At 56.4% G+C, this 20461-nt stretch overlaps 2 protein-coding genes across 3 annotated transcripts; both read left to right on the top strand.

Annotated features, from left to right (window-relative positions):
* Positions 1–4821: 4821 nt before the first annotated feature.
* On the top strand, positions 4822–8164 carry CHKB (choline kinase beta; the record flags this gene model as incomplete). Its single annotated transcript, XM_079714806.1, has 11 exons — positions 4822–5045; positions 5241–5349; positions 5622–5735; positions 5930–6063; positions 6336–6431; positions 6620–6678; positions 6766–6847; positions 6977–7085; positions 7229–7332; positions 7627–7708; positions 7854–8164. The coding sequence occupies 11 exons, from the start codon at positions 4822–4824 to the stop codon at positions 7926–7928; spliced, it is 1188 nt and encodes a 395-aa protein (XP_079570932.1). The 3' UTR covers positions 7929–8164.
* A 1165-nt stretch (positions 8165–9329) lies between these two features.
* Positions 9330–16976, top strand: CPT1B (carnitine palmitoyltransferase 1B; the record flags this gene model as incomplete). 2 transcript variants are annotated; one of them, XM_079714712.1, is made up of 18 exons in its annotated part: positions 9330–9470; positions 9824–9963; positions 10277–10454; positions 10668–10769; positions 10960–11097; positions 11198–11275; positions 12202–12309; positions 12385–12469; positions 13121–13316; positions 13600–13785; positions 13882–13987; positions 14085–14201; positions 14626–14790; positions 14869–15003; positions 15099–15251; positions 15792–15905; positions 16411–16503; positions 16642–16976. In XM_079714712.1, the coding sequence occupies 18 exons, from the start codon at positions 9330–9332 to the stop codon at positions 16723–16725; spliced, it is 2319 nt and encodes a 772-aa protein (XP_079570838.1). In that variant the 3' UTR covers positions 16726–16976. The 2 variants fall into 2 exon arrangements, with proteins under 2 accessions (XP_079570838.1, XP_079570839.1); XM_079714713.1 differs by lacking the exon at positions 10668–10769.
* Positions 16977–20461: the final 3485 nt, after the last annotated feature.

Below are 20461 nucleotides of genomic sequence, written 5' to 3'. Positions count from 1 at the left end.
CAGGAATGCTTGCAGCCATCAGAAAAGACAAGGAATGGATTCTCCCTTAGAACTTCCAAGGAAGTGCAGCCCTGGCGACACCATCATTTCAGCACAGTGACAGTGATTTCAAACCCAAAGACTTGGGTATAAATGGTTTGTTCAGGAAGTGATTCCATGAAACAGAAATGAAGGAAGAAAAGAATGGGACAGGAAAGGAGGAATCGAAACATAGGTGTGTGCTCCTTAGGTTACTGCTCTGGGTAACAACGCCTTCGCTTCAGCAGGACCTCCTGAGAAGTGTACAGAATACCTCTTAGGATTGTCCAACCATTCCTCCACTGACTCCTGTCTCCAGGCCCTGAGGTTGCCCCCCAGAGACCTAGGCTGTGCTGGTGAGCAGGCCAGGTAGGCTCCTGTGGTGTCAGAGAAGGCCTAGGGCAGGAAGTTCAAAGACACACAGCAGGTGCCAGAGATGCATCTCTGTAAGTCCACGGCAATTAAAGGTGTGCTGAGGGCATCATTCAAGACACCAGCTCTTGTATCCCACAGTCTACGCAGGCACCACATTAAGTCCACGCTGCCACGATTCTTTGAGGTGAAGTCTCGAAGGTCACAACCTTTACAAAAGCCTTAATATAAGAGTGTTAGTAGAACAAATACAGTCCCCACTGCCACACCTGCTCCTGAGGCTGTAGCTAATATTGGTCATGTCCCTTCTCCTCTGCCCATTCTAGGTTTCCCTCACTGTCAGCCAGCACTTCAGCTGGTCCACATGGCTCTCCTGGTCAGGTTACGAGACCTCCATCCCTGAAGGCTCTGAGCCCTTGGCAGGCTGTGGCTGCTCTTATCACTTGGCATGGAAGCAACCAGACAGAACCAGGCGAATCCTCCATGCTAGACCAACTCCTGATTGCCCCATTAAGTAGCAGCAACCCTATCTACCTCTAATAATCAGGATCTATTATCCCCTCCTTCTTTGCCTGCTGGTTCACCGGCATAAGCAGCTCAAAGTGACCTGGTGGAATTTGCAGATTCTGGTTCAGTGGAGGCGTCCTTCCCCGGAATCAGCGGAAGCTCCCTTGTGGAAGTGTTTCCTACCTGGGAACCAGGGGATCTAATCCAGCAGAGCTCTAGGCTGCTCGTAGGCAATACAGGGTATCACAGAAGCGGTACAGCCCACGGCAATGTGTACATTGCTGTACCTTTTTCACTGTAAAATGAGCTTCTTGGTCCAAGGTAATGTTATACCTGATCCTGTGTTGGTAAATCGAGCATTCTCTAAGCTGCTAGATGGTAATGCTACTGTAAGACCTTGTGGATAGGGAAGGCAAACTCATATCCAGAGCAGGTATCAATTCCAGTAAAGATGAATCAATCTCTCTCCTGGGTGGAAAGGATCTGCTGTAACGAACCTGTCACCGAGTCATCTAGGGATGGTACCATATCAGGAGCTCAGCACTAAGACTGCTAACAGGTCAGAAACTCATAGGCAGTAATAATTAGATAAGCCTTGATAAGAAAGACCCTGTGTTGGTGGGCATAGCTTGCCACCATGGCAACTCCATTCACGGCCTCACCTTACAAGCACAAGTGTAGCCAAGGACAGAAGCTGACTGACATCTATACATCCAATCTGTTACCCAGTGACCCCTTTTCAGTGGGTATTAACATGAGGCACAAAGATACACACACCTGTGGCCAGTGCTATAGGTCCATCTTCTTTCCCAGACCTCCTTGTCTCCAGTATTCCCCTCTTGCTCTTTCCAGGTCCCTGACCAACGAGCAAGACATCTGCCTCAACCCAGAAGTTTATGTGCACACCTTCCTTAGGCCACTCTTCTGTCCACTCCCTTCCCTCCCTACAAAGTGAATATCCAAGTGTACTGCTCGAAGCTCTGGTCTCTGGAAGAATTCTCTTCATTACTGTCCTTCAGAGCCACCTGAAATGGGATGGTAGTGCAGCAGTACTTCATTTTCAGCTCATATCAACACATCAAGCTGACCCATCTGTGAACCAGACCTAAATTTTTCTTCCTGTCTGCTAAGAAGCACTGATACAACAAGGTGGGAGATGTGCGGGCCACAGCCACCTCTTCCTATAAATGACCAGTACTCTCTGGACAGACTGGGGTCCAAACCTTTTTCACTGGGCAGTGAATTGCTACTGAGCCTGGTGGATTTGCCAGTATCTAGTTTAGGACAGGCAGATTTGGTCACATGATCATTTGATGCCCCATAATCAGGCACCCAGTCTCCAATTGGGCCCCATAGTGTGCCAGAAGCTGCTTTCAATTGGTGAGTAGTTCTTCACTGTAGCTGGCATGGTCTTGCTTCAGAACCCTAGGGGTGAGCACTCCAAATCTCCTGTTGGAGCCTACCAAAGGCGCTGCACAGGGTCCCTATCTGCCACAGATAAGCCATAACCCATTGGTTCTGTTAAGAGACAGGGGAACCCATCCTCCAGTGTGGATCTTCACCAGAGCCCTCCTTTGCTCTGGGTCCCATTCAAAACCAGCAGTCTTCCAAGCCACCCGATAAATGGGTCAGAACAGTATTCCCAAGTGTGGTACATGCTGACTCCAAAATCCAGAGGTGCATGGAGTGGTAGGCCTCATTTTTCATGTTAGGGATGCAAGATGCAGTAACTTGCCCTTATCTCAGAGGTGATGGCCTGGTTTGCCCTACAACACTGCACCCCTGGAAACTTCACTGATGACAGGCTCCAGAACTTCTGAGGGTTTATCTCTCATCCTCTGACATACATTGTCTTACCAGGGACAGAGCACTTGTCACTTCCTTCCTCACCGTGTCCAATTAGCATAATTTCATCAGTTTTATGGAGAATGTCCAGATGATCAAGGTCTCAACGATTACACTGTGACAGAAAGCATGACTTAAAACAGACTTGAAGTAAGACAATGTATATGTTTGGCTGTCCTTCCCATATAAAAGTGAACTGCTTTTGGAAACTTACTCTTTACTACTGGAAATTAAAAGGAATGTTCACCACATCAATTGCATTATCAGGTGCCAAAGGTGCATTAATCAGTTCCAGTACAGATACCTCACCTGACACAGCTGCTGTGATTAGGGATACTAATTGGCTAAGTTTGTGGTAGTCCACCATCATTTACTTGAATCCATCTGGATTTTGCAGGGGCCATTCAGGTGAATTGAAGGTGATGTAGTAGGGATTTATGTCTTTGAGAGTAAGCAATCTCTGCAATCCCACATGGAATGCAGCATTGGAGAGGGTGGGGAGTTTCAGAGGCTTCCACTTCGCTCTTCCTACCATGACTCTTATTCCACAGGTGAGGGATCAATGTACAGGCTCTCCCCACTGCTAGGTATAATTACCCCAAGTATGTACTGGGACCAGAGAAGTGACCTCAAGACTTGGGTCAGGACTCTGTTTATCATCTGACTTCCACAGCCTCTACTCAAACCAGTGACTCATGATGCTTCATGTACCCTGGCACACATGTCACCTCAGATCTTGTATCTAACAGCCCTTGAAAGGTCTGGATAGTCCCTTTTCCAAAGTAAATGTGTTACTTTAAGAGGCGCTGGGTCCCTTTGGGGAAGGATTAGGGGAATATATTTTTATGTACTTATGGTGGCACTGTAGGATCCTTTCTATAAGAGACCAAGCCTCCCTTTCAACCAGTGGACTCCAGGTCTCAGAACTGGCTCAGATTTAAATACAGAGTGAGGGATCATGATTTCCCATTGCAGTAACTGACATTTGCTTTCTGATCACCAATTCTTGATTTCTTTCTCGTTATTCAAATCAAACACCACTCAGGTCAGCTGTCCATCTACTTCACCCCAAAGAACACCATGGTCCAACAGTGCCACAGATTCCCGTGGATCAAGTCTTCCTGGTCGCCACTCCAGCATGAGGCAGAAGAAATGCAAGGAGGCATTTCAAACTGCTGTGGTGGGACAAGGAGACGTGATGCAGCCCCAGGTGCCTGCTCCAAGGTGTGAGCCTCTCCTCCTGGGCTTGATTTTAGGTCTGGAGGCAAGAGGGGTAGTGGAGCAGGACATGAAGACAGTGGTTTCAAGCAGGGTAACAATAGCCTCCTCTCAGCGGCGGGCTTCAACTGACAAGGGAGTCTCAGCGGTGAGAAGGGATTTAAGGTTACGCATCAACAAATGTTTATTCGGCACCTACCAGGTGCCCCACACTCCCCACCCCCTAGATGTGAGTCACACACAGTACTCTCTCCCTTTCCCCCAAACTCAGGACTCGCCACACTCATTCAACGGCCCTCTTCCTTGCCCAACTGCCCCGGGGGCCAAATCTGTCCAGTGAGGGGCTGCCGCCGCCGCCGCTGCCCGCGCTGCCCTGTCCGCTCCCAGACCCTGACGAAGGCCCACCTCGCCTCACGGGCACTTTACCAGTGACACCGCCCTTATGCGCCGGACCAGCTTCTCAGCCTGTTACGCGCCACCCGCCCACGTGGTTCGCTCACGTGACACGCCACTGCGTCGTGGGCCCGACCGCTCAGGGCGCTTCTGATTGGCCCGCGCCATTTCCTGCTTCCGTGTTAAGGTCCAAACAGCACTGTCTTTCGAGCGGCCCAGCCAAGAGAGAGAGGCCATTGGTCTTCGCTCTGAGCAGGGGGCGGGGCACAGCCTTCGGAACTAGCACCCGGACGAGGGTCTCCGAGACAGCCGAACGGCACCGCAAAGAGCCGAATAGAGCCAAGGAGACCCGAGTACGACCGGAGCAGCGCAGGCTGGCCGGAAGCGGAGCCGAGCGCAGCCGGAAGGAGCCGAGCGCGCCCGAAGGGTCTGTGCGCGGCGGGGCGTTGGCCGGGCCAAGCCCGAGCCATGGCAGCTGAGGGGACAGAAGTGGCCGGAGGCGGGGCTGTTGGAGGCCGCCTGGCCAAGGACAGCTTGCGGCAGGCTATGTGCCCCGACGCGGCCCCGAACCGGAGGCGCGCCTCGGCGCGGTCGCGAGACGCCGAGCGCCGAGCCTCCCAGTGGTGCCGGGAGTACTTGGGCGGGGCCTGGCGCCGAGTACGGCCGGAGGAGCTGAGGGTTAACCCCGTGAGGTGGGAGGTCAGGGGTCAGCCCCTCCTGTGCGCGGGCCGGGGTCAGGCTCAGGCTCGGGCCAGCGGGACACTCAGCGTTCCTGGGCCGGGGGCGGGGCAGGGCCGGGAGCTACGGGGGAGCGCGGGGCGCGGGGGCTGGACGCCTGGCCGGTGGAGCGGATGGCGGGCTGAGCGCGCCCTGCTGTGGGTCTGCAGCGGAGGCCTCAGTAACCTGCTCTTCCGCTGCTCGCTGCCTGACCACCTGCCCAGCGTTGGCGAGGAGCCCCGGGAGGTGCTGCTGCGGCTGTACGGGGCCATCCTGCAGGTGAGGAGGGAGTGAAGGCCGCAGTGGCCTTAGGACCTCTCACCCAAGTGTGGCAGGTGGTATGGTCCCCACTAAGCAATTGAGGACACTGAGCCTTAGGGGTTAAGTATTTTGTCCATTATGATACTAATTCCTGCGCTCTGGAGCCCCCGGGCAATAGAACAAGAAGTCCCAGATGTGGTGGGAGGAGCAAAAAGACCTTGTGTGTGTCAGCGCCACTTTGCCTCTGGCCCCTTGTGACCATGGTCGCTTCGCTGTCTGTTTTCCTTCAGGGAGTGGACTCCTTGGTCCTTGAAAGTGTGATGTTCGCCATCCTTGCAGAGCGGTCACTGGGGCCCCAGCTCTACGGAGTCTTTCCAGAGGGCCGGCTGGAACAGTACATCCCAGTACGAGCCCGGCCCCGACCTCCCCGAAGCATCTCCTTCCCCAGCCCCTATTCCCCTTCCCAATGTCTGCCTTCACATCCCTCACCCCAGGTAGGGAATTTTCCCCAAGCCCTGACTTCCCCCACCTCCATTGCCCCACCCTTCCCCCCTCCTGCCCCAGCCCCTTCACCACCCTGATAGGTTCCTGGGTGCAGAGCCGGCCACTGAAGACGCATGAACTTCGAGAGCCCGTGTTGTCCGCAGCCATCGCCACGAAGATGGCCCAGTTCCATGGCATGGAAATGCCTTTCACTAAGGAGCCCCACTGGCTATTTGGGACCATGGAGCGGTGAGTCGGGGCCCTCCTCAGGGCTCCTGCACATAGGCTGAACCCTCATGTTGGCAGTTACTATGCTGGGCTGTGACTGAATGCATCTAGTGCTCTGTCCAACTCTCCAGTTGAGTGGATCAAGTGTCCCACTGTCTAGCATGGTTTCTCACGCAACAGGCTTCCAGATGATTGCCAGACAAGTCATTCGGTGACCGAATGGGTAGGACAGCCTGGCCTGGGGTAGAGGGGAGGGATAGCAGAGTGAGTATATCCTATTCTTTGGGCTTCAGGTATTTAAAGCAGATCCAGGACCTACCCCCCACTGGCCTCCCCCAGATGAACCTGCTGGAGATGTACAGCTTGCAGGACGAGATGGGCAGCCTCAGGTGAGGGCAGGCAGGATGGGGCAGGGGTGGGGGGGTGGGGACAGAAGAGCACAGGAGATGTGCCAGGCACCTAGTGGGGTCCTCCCCAGGATTTGCTGAAGGCTGGGGTCAAGGCCTCGCCCACGCGGGTGCCTCTGACCCTCCTTTCGTCACTCCTGCTCAGGACCCATGCCCGTGTTCCCCTGCAGGAAGTTGCTAGACTCTACCCCATCACCAGTGGTCTTTTGCCACAATGACATCCAGGAAGGTAGGAGAAGGCATCTGAGTCGCCCAACCTCGGGTGAGGGGGGCCAGAGGACCCTGGAGTGACTAGAGCCTCACCACATTCCTCCAGGGAACATCTTACTGCTCTCAGAGCCAGAAAACGCTGACGGCCTCATGCTGGTCGACTTCGAGTACAGCAGTTACAACTACAGGTGAGGGTAAGAGGGTGGCCTCCCATGGGTCTGTTCCCGCAGTGCCCTGGTAAAGCAGACCAGGCCTTCATCTCTGCATCCCAGCCGCCCAGCGTATTTGGGGACTGAGTGTCCACCTTATTCCCTCAGGGGCTTTGACATTGGGAACCATTTTTGTGAGTGGGTTTACGATTACACTCACGAGGAGTGGCCTTTCTACAAAGCGCGACCTGCAAACTACCCCACCCGGGGACAGCAGGTATGTGGGCCAGGAGCTGGGGAGCAGGAGCTGGCTTAGAGGGGAGGAGGAGGTTGAAGTCTGGAAGGAATGGCGAGCAAGGGTGTTAACTGGGAAATGCTCCCCAGTCTCCCCATTTTCTGACTCTTGTCTTTTGATCTCAGCTCCATTTTATTCGCCACTACCTGGCGGAGGTAAAGAAAGGTGAGACCATCTCCCAAGAGGAGCAGAGGAAACTGGAAGCAGACTTGCTGGCAGAGGCTAATTGGTGAGGAAAGACGTGTGGGGCAGGGGTAGAGCAGGGTGCAGAGGCAAGGCGGGGAATGTGGCAGGTAGACTCACTGGGCTGCAGGTTAGGTGTCAGTGCAAAGTGGGGGCAGGAAGTGAGGATGAGGTCTGAGGCTGATGGGGAAGAACAGTTTGAGAGTGGGAAGAGTCAGGACAGGGTAGGGGTTAGGACGATAGGGGAGAAGTTAGAGCTTTGGGGCTTGACCAGCCTGGGGGAGGGGGTTCAGGCAGTGCCAAATGTGCTCTGAACCCCCCTTTTCCTGCTCCCCCTCAGGTATGCTCTGGCATCTCATTTCTTCTGGGGTCTCTGGTCCATCCTCCAGGCATCCATGTCCACTATAGAATTTGGTTACTTGGTAAGTAACCAGGTTGGGTGAGTTAGGTGTGGGGACGGGGCACAGCAGAGGCCTCGGACCCTCTAGGCCAGCTGTGGGCAGACTGAGGGGGGTGTGGGGTGCTAGTCCCAACCCTTCTCACCAGTGCGCGGGGTTCCTTCCTTAGGAGTACGCCCAGTCTCGGTTCCAGTTCTACTTCCAGCAGAAGGGACAGCTGACCAGCTTCCACCCCTCATCCTGACTGTCCACCTCTCAACTCCTTGGATTTCTCCTGGAGCCTCCAGGGCAGGACCTTGGAGGGAGGGACAAAGGGGAGGCCCTGGGGACTGGGCTGAGCACGAGTGAGACTGGGGTTGAGGAGGCTGACCTCCCCCACCCACCCACCCACCTCCACGTTTGAGCAGGTCCCCACCGCAGGCAAGTGGGCAGAAGCCCTGGGATGTGTACCGTAAGACAATAAACTAGCTTCTTTCTTCACACCGTCCTAACCCTGCTTGGGGGCGGCGGAAAGTACCGACCAAGGGCTGCACACAGATTGACAAAGGGGCCATTGCTAGGAGCCTCAGTTTCCCCTCCTGAGAAGCGTGGCTGCTGGGTGATCTGGGCTTGAAAGTGGTTAGGGGTCCATTCTGCTCTCCCCCACCCCGGCTCCAGCTTAGAAGTGATAAATACTCAGAGGACTTGGGTCGGGCAGTGGGGAGTTACAGGGTACAAAGAGGGCCCCGGGTGGGGCCGCCCAACCCTGAGCGCCGGACATCAGGGAACAGCAGGCACAGCTGACACACTGGTGACCTTTTCCCTACATTCGGCTATTTTTAGCTCTAATGCCACCATCCTCACGTGAGACCCGTTGGGCGCCCCAGGCTCTCAGACCTTTGAGCCATCTTCATCTTGCAGAAACCCGGCTCCCCCCCACTCCTGATTCCCGCCACGGAGCCGGGGAGATTCTGGTTGCCGCCCCCCAAGTGTTCTCTCAACCCAAATTTGGGAGTGGGTGTCAGGTTCCCGGTGAGGGCGGGACTTAGGTGGCCAGGCCTGAAGGACGTGGGGACACAGGCCAGAGTGACTGTCCCCACAAGCGGACAGGAGCACACCCGAGCCGTGAGTGGAGTTGGGGGGTGGCTCTGGGATGCCGGCCTGGCCCAGGGCTCTGAGCCGGCAGGGGGGGCGGGGGAGGGGGGTAGAGGCTGGTGCCAGGGTCCCACGTGGCAGTGCTGGGGGTACGAAGACCCCGCCTCACTCCAGACCAGACCGACTCCGCTTCCGGGGCCCCTCTAGCCCCCACCACCCTACACTGTCCTCGGGATTCCTGACGTTTTCAAGGCCCTGACCCCCTTCCGACCCCCGCACCGTTGCGCGAAGGTTCTGCGGCGGTTGGCGAGGCTGGGGGCCAGGGGTGGGGCCTCGGCGCTGCGGGTGGCCGACCCAGGGCGGAAGGGGAGGGGGGCGGGCTGGGGGCGCGGCCGGGGGCGGGGCCTCGGCGCTGCGGGTGGCCGACCCAGGGCGGAAGGGGAGGGAGGCGGACTGGGGGCGCGGCCAGTGGCCGGAGGCGGGGCCTCGGCGCGGGCGGCCGAGCTGCCCGCACAACCTCCTGCCGCCTCCCAGGTGCCCAGCAACTCCCGGGTGCCCAGCAACCCACAGGATGGCGGAAGCGCACCAGGCTGTGGCCTTCCAGTTCACGGTGACGCCAGAGGGGGTCGACTTCCGGCTCAGTCGGGAGGCCCTAAAACACATCTACCTGTCCGGCATCAACTCCTGGAAGAAACGCCTGATTCGCATCAAGGTGGGCGCGGGTGGTTCTGGTCTCTTCCAGCAGGTGCAGAATCGAGCCTTCCAGGGAGGCAGAGGCTAGGTGTCAGCTGCTGCCCATTGTCAAGGTCCTCCACCCCCACCTCGGCTGGCAGCTCTATGGAGTGACAGGCTCCAGCAGTGCAGAAACCAGAGGGGTGCTCAAGGCGTGGAGAGGAGATGGGTGTGCAGGAAGTGTCAGTGGGACACAGTAATCAGGTGCTGCAGGTGTGGGAATGTGGAGGGGCGTCCACCAGACGTGAAGGAGAAGTGAAAACAGGCAAAGACTTGATAGGTGCCTGCTTACCCCAGTCCTTGCTCTGTGAGCATAACTGTTTCTGCCCACAGAATGGCATCCTCAGGGGTGTGTACCCTGGCAGCCCCACCAGCTGGCTGGTCGTCGTCCTGACAACACTGGGTTCCTCCTACTGCAACGTGGACATCTCCATGGGGCTGGTCTGTTTTATCCAGAGATGGCTTCCTGAGGGGTAAGAAGTGGGGCCATGAGAAAGGGCTGGGTGGGCTCCAAGGCCAAGGTTCCTGAGCTGGGCAGTTACAGGACAACAGCCATTGGAGGTAATAGGGGCAGCCCTCCCTGGGGGCGACCACCATCTCAGTCCCTACTTCCGTAACTTCGTGCGTGATGCACTCAGAGGCTCAGATGTGAGTGTGTCCATGGAGTTTTTCCTCCTTTGGTGCCTCCCCCAAGATGGCTCACATACATCAGGACTGCAGAGTCAGAATCTCCCTGAGGTTGGTCTCGAGTGGACCCCCCTGCAGTCCTCTCCCCTTCTCTGATAGATGTGGCCCCTACCGGACCCCACAGACCCGGACACTTCTCAGCATGGCCATCTTCTCCACGGGGGTCTGGATGATGGGCATCCTCTTCTTCCGCCAAACCCTGAAACTGCTGCTTTCCTACCACGGTTGGATGTTTGAGATGCACGGCCAGACCAGCCACTTCACCAGAGTCTGGGCTGTGAGCAGAAGCTGGTGGAGGGGTCCAGGCATCGGGTTTGAGACCCCAGGGCCTCACTTTGGGTTCTGAGCTGGAGGGGACAGCCAGGCGGGGCACTGGTGCCTGGCGGGGTTTGTCCCAGTTCTGAGGGTCTGGGGTAGCCCCTCCAGTGTTTGCTAGTTTCCATTCTTTCCCCCGGCTTCCCCCTCAACATTCTCCACTCTGTACCCCCAGATGTGTGTCCGCCTTCTGTCCAGCCGGCGGCCCATGCTCTACAGTTTCCAGACATCTCTGCCCAAGTTGCCCGTGCCCAGCGTGTCAGCCACAATTCATCGGGTGAGGGCCTGGGTCAGACATCCCAGTGGGTAGGGAAGGCTGGACTCAGAGGACTTATCCAAACATAAGGGACTGTCCCCTACAAAGAGTCGGCTTGAGAGGGAGCAATGGGGCTGGGCTTGGAAGAAGGTCAGGACAGAGGCAGCTCTTGCTGACTGGCCCTCACATGGGCAATAACTTGGCTGGACAGTACCTAGAATCCGTGCAACACTTATTGGATGACGAGGAATATTACCGAATGGAGACGCTGGCCAAGGAATTCCAGGAGAAGACTGCCCCCAGGCTGCAGAAGTACCTGGTACTCAAGTCATGGTGGGCAACCAATTATGTGAGTTCTACCTCCTGGGCTTACCCTCACCCACCCTGTGTCCTGGCTGCTCACACCCCACCCTCCTCTGCCCCAGCTCCAACCTCCCACCCACCCACAGGTGAGCGACTGGTGGGAAGAGTATGTCTACCTTCAAGGCAGGACTCCCCTCATGGTGAACAGCAACTATTATGTCATGGTAAGGGCTAGAGCCACATGGGCTCCTGTGTGCTCAGCTCTGTCCCCAGCTCTGGTCTCAGGCAAGGAACCTGGAGGACAGTTCAGAGCCCTAGTGGTGGTTTCTGTAGGCAAATGGAGGTTCTGAAGTGAGGCCTGAAGGAGAGGGAAGATGTGTGTGTGTGTGTGTGTGTGTGTGTGTGTCATATCCTGGAAGAATAGTCAGGAAGCAGCTCACAGGCGACGGGGATACTGAGGATCTGGAGAGCCCAGTAGACCCCACAGCCTGATACTGTCACTCCCATAGTTCCTCAGGCTCACTGTCCTGCCCAGCTCAGGCTCTCTCACTTCCTTCCTTGTTCCCTCACTGGCTTTCCAGCCACAACTTCCCAGCTGTCCTGACGCCATTACCAGGGAACTTCCTTAAGTGTATCTTAAGCAGATCAGAGCTGCTGCTTGTAGAGCTCAGGGGGTCACTGTCGGTCCCTATCCCACATGACTGGCCCTTTTCCTGCTCCTAGTACAAGACTGCACAGCCAGCTGGGAGAGGCTGCCCAGCCACTGCCCTGTGCACCTCTTTGCTCTCCCACTTCCAAAGCACGTTTCAAGTAGCATGCTGGCATTCCCCTCCTCCACAAAGCTGTCTTTCCAGAAACCTATATGCATACTTGTCTAGACAAGAGGTTTTAAGCTGTTTTGTAGTGGCAGAACCCCTTGCTCAAAGAAAAATAAACAAAACATCAACAAATACAATGGGTTTGGAAAAGCAGCTCAGGTCAAAGCCAGGGCAGGGGGTTATCTGATCAGTTATGCATTTCACCTCTTGTACTTGGTTCTCAGAGGGTGTGCAGGATGGACTGGGGAAAGGGGGCAAGACACCCCAGACAGAGAGATGCCACTGTGCACACCTGTCGCAGCCTCCTTGCAGGCTCTGCTCTCTCCCTTTAGGACTTAGTGCTCGTCAAGAACACAGACGTGCAGGCAGCCCGCCTGGGAAACATTGTCCACGCCATGATCACGTATCGCCGTAAACTTGACCGTGAAGAGATCAAGCCTGTGAGTTGTGTTGGGGACGAGGGCGTGACCGGGAGAGGAGGCCTGCGTCTGAGCCGTGCCGGGCCTTCCTCCTAGGTGATGGCGCTGGGCATTGTGCCCATGTGCTCCTACCAGATGGAGAGGATGTTCAACACCACCCGGATCCCGGGGAAGGACACAGGTACTAGCGGCCGGGCGCCTGCGCTGGGGCCGCAGGGTGGAGGCCACCCCCTCCCAGCTGTGGGCCCGCCACGGCCAGATGCCCTACTGCCTGCTGGTCACCACGCGTCCTCAGTGTCTCAGGGTCATGTAACTGCGAAAAATAGTTTGCGGCCGTTACTAGACACCTGCTGTTTACAGGCACGGTGCTAGTACTGGGACCCTGGGAGACCCAGGTCAGAGCCCCCCCCCTGCAGGGGCTCACAATTCAGGAGTCTCCGCGCAAAGAGCAACAGGAGGCCTAGTGGGGCTCCCCACTCAAGGAGCCTGTAGAGGAGGAGGGGCGGGCTCGCCCAGGGCCCCAGGGCCGCCAAGCAGCACCCGTGTTTCCGATGCCAGGACAGTCTGTGGGATTTCCTAGAGCTTTGGTTTCCTCTTCTGTGAAATGCCTCATGGGACTGTGGTTGGCATTAAATGACAGACAGGGAAGCTCAGGGCACGGGGCCTGGCTTGGTGCCAGCAGATTCCGCCCAGGGAAGGGGAAGGGAGGCCAGGCGAAGGGTCCATGCGGTCACCTGGTGTGAGGCTGGGGGGCCATCCTGAGTGGCATGGGGTGGGGGAAGGAATAGCTCCCTACCTTCCCGCCTGAGCCCACCCGTGGCCTCTGCCGCAGATGTGCTGCAGCACCTCACAGACAGCAGGCACGTAGCCGTCTACCACAAGGGCCGCTTCTTCAAGTTGTGGCTCTATGAGGGCTCCCGCCTGCTCAAGCCTCGGGACCTGGAGATGCAGTTCCAGAGGATCCTGGATGACCCCTCCCCACCCCAGCCTGGGGAGGAGAGACTGGCAGCCCTCACCGCAGGGGGAAGGTATTGGGGCCCAGGTTCAGGTGCCGTGTGGAGAGGAGTTGGGTCCTGTGTGCCACCCTGGAACTCGGCCAGAGCCCTCAGCAAGGGAGGAGCTGGGCCCCAGCGTCCTCTGCGTAAACCAGGACCTGCGGTCGTGAGGGGCGCTGGTGGTAACGGCAGGAGGGTAGCTGCTGTGATCTCTAACTGCCGGTGGCTAGGTGGGGGTGTGTGGAGGGGGGGACCTGGGAGGTGCCCTCACGCCCACAGGGCCCCCCCGCAGCTCACTCTGCCCTCACGCCCTCAGAGTGGAGTGGGCTCAGGTACGCCAGGCCTTCTTCGGCTCCGGCAAGAACAAGGCTGCCCTGGATGCCATCGAGCGCGCTGCTTTCTTTGTGGCTCTGGATGAGGAGTCTCACCGCTATGACCCCGAAGACGAGGCCAGCCTCAGCCTCTATGGCAAGGCCCTGCTGCACGGCAGCTGCTACAACAGGTACCGCACCCCCAGCTCCACTGCACGGCCCACCCCGCCCACCTCCGGGCTCCTCCCCCTGCCCCCACACCGTCGCCCCATCTCCTCCCGCTGCAGGTGGTTCGACAAGTCCTTCACTCTCATCGCTTTCAAGAACGGCCAGCTGGGCCTCAACACAGAACACGCGTGGGCAGACGCCCCTATCATAGGGCACCTCTGGGAGGTAGCAGGCCCTGGGAGAGGTCCCGCAGGGCAGGGGCGGGGCGGGGACGGGGGCAGCCGGGCAAGGACGGCCTCTCAGCCTGACCTTGCCCCTGCAGTTTGTCCTGGGCACCGACAGCTTCGACCTGGGCTACACAGAGACTGGGCACTGTCTGGGCAAACCCAACCCTGTGCTGGCCCCCCCTCAGCGGCTGCAGTGGGACATTCCTGAGCAGGTGTGCGGGCCGAGAAGGGGCAGGGGTGGGTGTGCGAGAGTGACAAGTGTCTGAGATGCCCTGTGGCCCTCCCCTCTGTCCCAGCCCCACCCTCAGGGGAAGAGTCCAGAGTGTCTCATGGTCTAGACTGGCTACAGGGAGAATAGAGATCCCAGGACCATTTCGGGACTGGAGAAAGACATGAGGTGTGAACTCGTGTCCAGGGAGCACCTGTCAGTGCCTTCCTCCCCGACAAAGCCCAGCCAGGATTCTGTGCTGATGCCCCTGGCTTGTCCTTTGCATCTCCTTCTCCTGAGGATGTCAAGCACACTGCGGCCTGCCCAGCCTTGCCTTCATCCATTGCTAACGCTCAGGCCTCCTGGACGTGACCCTGGAGTCCCCCTGGAGAGCTCTGCCCCCAGCTGACCCCTCCGTGTCTTGGCAGTGCCAGGCAGTCATCGAGAGCTCCTACCGGGTGGCCAAGGCGCTGGCTGATGACGTGGAATTGTACTGCTTCCAGTTCTTGCCCTTTGGCAAAGGCCTCATCAAGAAGTGCCGGACCAGCCCTGACGCCTTCGTACAGATCGCCCTGCAGCTGGCACACTTCCGGGTAGGAGCCCCAGGCCACCGAGCAGGCGGGGGTGGCACCAGGGCACACCTGCAAGATTCACCCCTCTGTGTTCCCTAGGACAGAGGCAAGTTCTGCCTGACCTATGAAGCCTCGATGACTAGGATGTTCCGGGAGGGACGGACAGAGACCGTACGTTCCTGCACCTGCGAGTCCACAGCCTTTGTTCAGGCCATGGTGCAGGGGCGCCACCTGGTGAGCCCCCCAGGGCCTCGTGCTGACGTGACTGTGCGACCTCCTGCCTGCTCGAGGGTCAGGGCTACTCTTCACTGCTCCATTTCTGCCCCCAGAAAGCAGACCTCCAAGATCTGTTCCGGAAAGCTGCTGAGAAACACCAGAATATGTACCGCCTGGCCATGACAGGGGCTGGGATTGACAGGCACCTCTTCTGCCTTTACGTGGTCTCCAAGTACCTGGGGGTCAAGTCCCCTTTCCTGGCTGAGGTCAGTGTTGATGGGCGTGTCCTCTGTCCTCAGGCCCTCTCCTGGTGGGTCTCGGCCTGTTTTCTGTCTGGACAGCTGGGGCCAGTGTTCCTGCTCCACACTCCACCCAGGCCTGTGGACTGGCACCAAGCAGGAGCCTCCCCCTCGTAGAGTTGCTGTTGGCGTGAGGGGGGATGGACAGGCAAACATATGTCAGGTGGTGGCAGCGCTCGTGAGAGAAGGGCAGAGGCTCAGGGGAATCGGGGCGTCCAGGTGGAGGGAACCTCCAGTGCCCGGACACTGACACTGAGGCAGGAGTGTGGGATGCAGGAGGGACAGCAGGAGGGGTGGGGGGCGGAGCCAGGGGGCGGACAGGCAGGTCACCTGACAGAGGGTTTTGTGCAGAGGCTGTGATGGTGAGAACAGACTAGGGGACCGTGGACAGCAATCAGGAAGGTCCTGCGTCCTGTCCCTTCTGCATCCTTAGCCAGGACAGTGCCAGGCTCACGCACCTGTCCACAGGTGTGTGTGGCACCTGACTGCCGGGCCTCCCTGTTGCAGGTGCTCTCAGAACCCTGGCGCCTCTCCACCAGCCAAACTGCTCAATTCCAGATCCGCATGTTTGACCCAAACAAGTACCCCAATCACCTGGGTGCTGGCGGTGGCTTTGGCCCTGTAAGTGCCCTTGAAGGTGGACAGGTGGGAAGGACCAGGGGCCGGGGTGTCAGGGGAGAGTGCAGGGCCTTGAGGAGGTCAGACCAGAGGCAGGAGCACAGCCCTGGACCTGCCCTGCCTGGAAACAGGATAGGTACCTGTCGACCCCAGCAAGAAAGGTGGCTGGGACCCCACCCATGTTGACACCCACTGCTGGAGTGACCCTGCCCGGGGCTTCTGTACCCTCTGAAGTGGGCTTATGGAGAGTCCAGATCTCCCACTGAGACACTCATGTGGGCTAGTTTGTCGGGGAGCTAGAGACCCTCTGCAAACATGACAGGGGGGCCTCCTGAGGGAACCTGAGGTCCTGGAACCCCTGGTGGGGTCTTCTCTTCTGTTTTCATACTGTTTCCTGGGGATGGGCCCTTCCTGTGAATCTTGTGGGAGCAAGGATAACATCAGCTTGGCTTCCAGATCCTCAAGGTTCAGTTCACCTCTTCTTCTTCACCCCTTGTGCTGCCCTCAGGTAGCTAATGATGGCTACGGGGTTTCCTACATGATCGCGGGTGAGAACACCATCTTCTTCCACGTCTCCAGCAAGTTCTCAAGCTCAGAGACAGTGAGTGTCTCGTGCTCCCACTCAGCCTGAGGAGGGGTCGCCCCCCAGGGCATGTCTGGCTGGGGAAGAACCCTTCCCTGTGGGGACAGAGGGGCGGGGGCTCACCCGGAGGTTGGTCTGAGCTCTTGACTCCCGCAGAATGCCCAGCGCTTTGGGAACCACATCCGCCAAGCTCTGCTGGACATCGCTGATCTTTTCCAAGTTCCCAAGGCTGACAGCTGAGGGCTGGAGAAATGCCAGCTGCCCTTCTGTCCCCACATTGTGAAGGAAAAGGCCTGTGGTCCGCTTGCAGGCACAGAGGTGGCCGTGCACAGGTGCCCAGGCTCCAAGGACACCTCTGGAAGCAGGTGCTCCCTGGGCAGACGCTGCTCCCTGAGGGCTCAAGTGGTGGAGGTAGGGCTGGAGCAGGAAGGGAATCTTCTTTTTTTTTTTTTCTTGCTAGATGTTAATAAAAATAAGGCTGTATAATTCTATTTTAGCCCTTAAGTACCTGTGTTTTTTGGTGGGGGAACTAGGAGGCCCTTCCCCTGCTCCGGCCTCAGGCCAGGGACGTGGCAAGGGAAGGTCTAGGGCTGGAGACTATTTGTGAGAGGTTCTGACCTGCTTTGAAAGGTGGGTCTCTGCTGTCTACACCCACATACGCACTTGGAATAAATTCTTGCTTCAGAACCTCCACCTGTTCCCTGGGGCCATTTCTGTTTGTCTTCTGGAGAGTGGGGCCCTCTGTGCACGGACATGTCCTCTGCACCCCGTTGGGCTGGAGCACAGCTCTGTAGAGGCCCTCGGCATAGGAAGGAGCTACAGTCCCAGGCCTGAGGTCTGGGTGCCGGGCGGTCATGTCTGTGAGAGGGCGCACAGGATAATCTGGAGCAACACGTGCTCCTTCCCTTGGGTCAGCTTTTTTATTAAAATAATATCACGAGTAAACAAAAAATTATTATGGAAAGTCTAAGCAGGTACTCAACTACTATTGCTGCATGCCTAAACGAATCTACATCTCATTACTCTGGTAGGCGATGAGAACCGGACATGAATTAGATACACTCCCAGGCCTTCTCTTATTAACCAGTGTTTATTGAGCAACCACTGTCTACTTGGCTCTGTGCTGGGGATTCAGTGGTGAACAAGGCACCCCCTGCACATGGGGAATTCACTACTTAGTGAAGCAAGCATGGATCAGGGGTTGGAGCCGGTGGCAGGGAATTCAGGCTCTTGAATAATCCATTTAGCAAATACTAAGTGCTACAGTGTGCTAAGCTCTGGGATACAGCAGTGAACAAACCTGGCAAAAACAATCCTTCCCTGTGCGGCTCAGAGTCTAGTGAGGGAGACAGGCAATAACCAAGAAGAATGAGCAAATGACATAATAAGTCAGAGGGCAGTAAGTGCTGAGGAGAGAAGTAAGGGGAGGGAGCAATGGCGGGTGGATGGCAATTTCAGACAGGGTGGCAGAGGCAGGCCTTCTGGAGTGGGGCCATTTGACTCAGACCAGCAGGAGATGAGGGTACAAACCATGTATGTACCTCAGGGCAGGGTATCCCTGGCCAAGGGGTTAGCAACAGCCAATGCTTTGGGGTGGGAGGAGCCTGCTGTGGAGGAACAGTACCCGAGGGCCTGTGGCTGGCGTGGAGTCGGGAGCAGCAGGAGGGGACAGGTGGAGTGGCGCAGCAAGAGCCTCGTAGGCCAGGCTCTGGGTTCTCCAAATGATGGGGGAAGCCGCCAGGGTTGGAGCAGAGGGTGACATAATCTGTTGTAAGTTCTTAATGGGATCACTCTGGCTAACCAGAATATTAGAACAAAGTAGGGTGCAGTAAGGATAGAAGCAAGAAGGCCTAGCAGAGGGTACTGCTCATGGTGGTGGCAGAGTTGGGAGAAATGACGGGACTAACTAAGGGATGGAGATTCAGAATGCTAGGGAGCTGTCGAAGATGATTCACGTGTTCTCTTTGGGTGACTAGGTGATTAAAGAAGATTTTTAAATGTTGAGTTTAACATCCCTGTAAGAAATATTTGTGAAAATGTCTCATAGACTCTTGAAAATATAAATTGAAAGAAAGATTTAGGTTCCTGATAATAGCTTTGAAGATTGTTTGAACACTGAGAACATGAGAAGATTCCCAGGACAGAGGCTTCTAACCTCTTTTGAGTCTCTGTGAGAAGCTTATAAAAATAAATCTATGCTCACAAAATAGTACATTCCGTATCAGAGCTTTCCTGGGCTTCCAAAAGTATCTTCACAGACCTTTGCCTCTCAGGTGCCTGCGTGACCTACCCTGGGAAACTGTCTGGGATCTGGTAGGCTTCTGGGAGACATCACCTCACCCAGGCCTGGAAGAACAGTGAGCAGAGATTCCAACAAGCTGGCTTTTAATTAATGTTAAAATTCAGTCAAAATTCTTTTATCTGATTTGTTCTTGGTTGAAATAAGAGAAGAAAACACAGTGCTAAACCAGGGTATAAACTTCTGGTGACCACCCACCAAATGCAAATCTGCATTAGTACCCCAGAGGTGTGCAGATCTGCATTAGTTAAGGCTAGTAGCCATAACAGACAAAGCTTGAAATCTCAATGGCTTAACCCAATAGAAGTTTAATTCTTGTTCACTTGGCTGAGAGGAAGACTCTGCTCCATACCATTATTCAAAGACTTGGCTGTTAGAGGTCCTACCTTCCTCAGGTAGCTCCCAGTTTGCCTTGGACATCAACATCCCACAAGTACACGGAGGAGAGGGCTCACTCATGGGAGGCTTTTATGGACTCAGCCTGGTAGTGATACAGAGCATTTCTACCCACATCCCACCAGCCAGGACTCATACTACAAGGGAGGCTGGGAAATGTAATCTAGCTGTGTGCCCAGGACATAAAGGAAACATTTGATGAACAGTTAGCCAGTTTCGGATGCACAAGGGTATGGGCAGACCAGACACATGTCTCTGGACTCCCTGAGGGCCCATCCTTCTTGGCCTGGGCTCTTCAGGGTGTTTCAGACGCCCACCTCCACCTGCTGGGCCCTCATATTCCAGACCAACTGATCTTCTCTGAGTGTCTTTCGCTCCTCCACAAGAACCCTGAGCCCCAGCTTCACTCTCCATTCCTAAAGGAGGCAGGCACACCCACACCCTTACCTTTGCTGAACCTCCTGCCTGGAATCCTGTGCCATTGTTTCTCAGCCTGGTAGACTCCTACTCTTCCCTGAAGCTGCCTTCATTACCCCTCAGAATTCTTCCTGATTCATATTTTTCTGGGGTGCTATAACAGAAATCAGCTCTAGAAAGTCTAAGCAAATGGTGGAATGATTCGAAGTATGCAGGTGCCTCACAGGTAGGAAGCAACAGCTGGAGAACCAGATTCAGAAGGGGAAGGAGCCTGGCAGCTTGGAGAGGGGACATGGCCCAGACAGCAGACTCCTCAAGAGAGAGACGAGTCAGCGCTCTATGCCCAGAACTGTCTGGCTCAGCTCCAGCTGTGTTTCCTCCTCTGCGATCAGTTTGCTAAGGATCGGAATCCCTGAGGGAAAATGCAGTGGGTCCCAGGTTTGTCAGGAATCTCAAAGAGTTCAAGGTATTCAAAACCGAAGTTAACAACCTCCCAAACTGGCTTCTTTGCCACTCTTCCCCATCTCAGCCGGTGGTGTCACCCTCCAGCGACTCAGACATTCCTTCTTTCTCCCTCCCTTCCCACATTACGAAGCTTTGTCAAGGCGACCTTCCAAATGGCTTCTGACTCCGTGTACTTCCCTCCGCCACGACCACTGCCTCCCTGTCCCCACCTCCACCATCATTCACCCAAAAACGAACAACAGCCCCATTTCTACTCTCCCTCCGGCAAGAGAGACTGCTTCGCCATGCCCCTCCTCTGCTTACCAACCTTCTAAGGTGCCCATCGCCCTCCAAATAAAGACCGAGCTCCCTGGACTGACCTATGGAGGCCAGAGTGATCTCTTTAGCCTCCTCTTGACC

This window comes from Hyperoodon ampullatus (assembly GCF_949752795.1).
Source record: "Hyperoodon ampullatus genome assembly, chromosome: 11".
Taxonomy (NCBI): domain Eukaryota; kingdom Metazoa; phylum Chordata; class Mammalia; order Artiodactyla; family Ziphiidae; genus Hyperoodon; species Hyperoodon ampullatus.
This window is presented reverse-complemented; position numbering and strand designations above follow the sequence as displayed.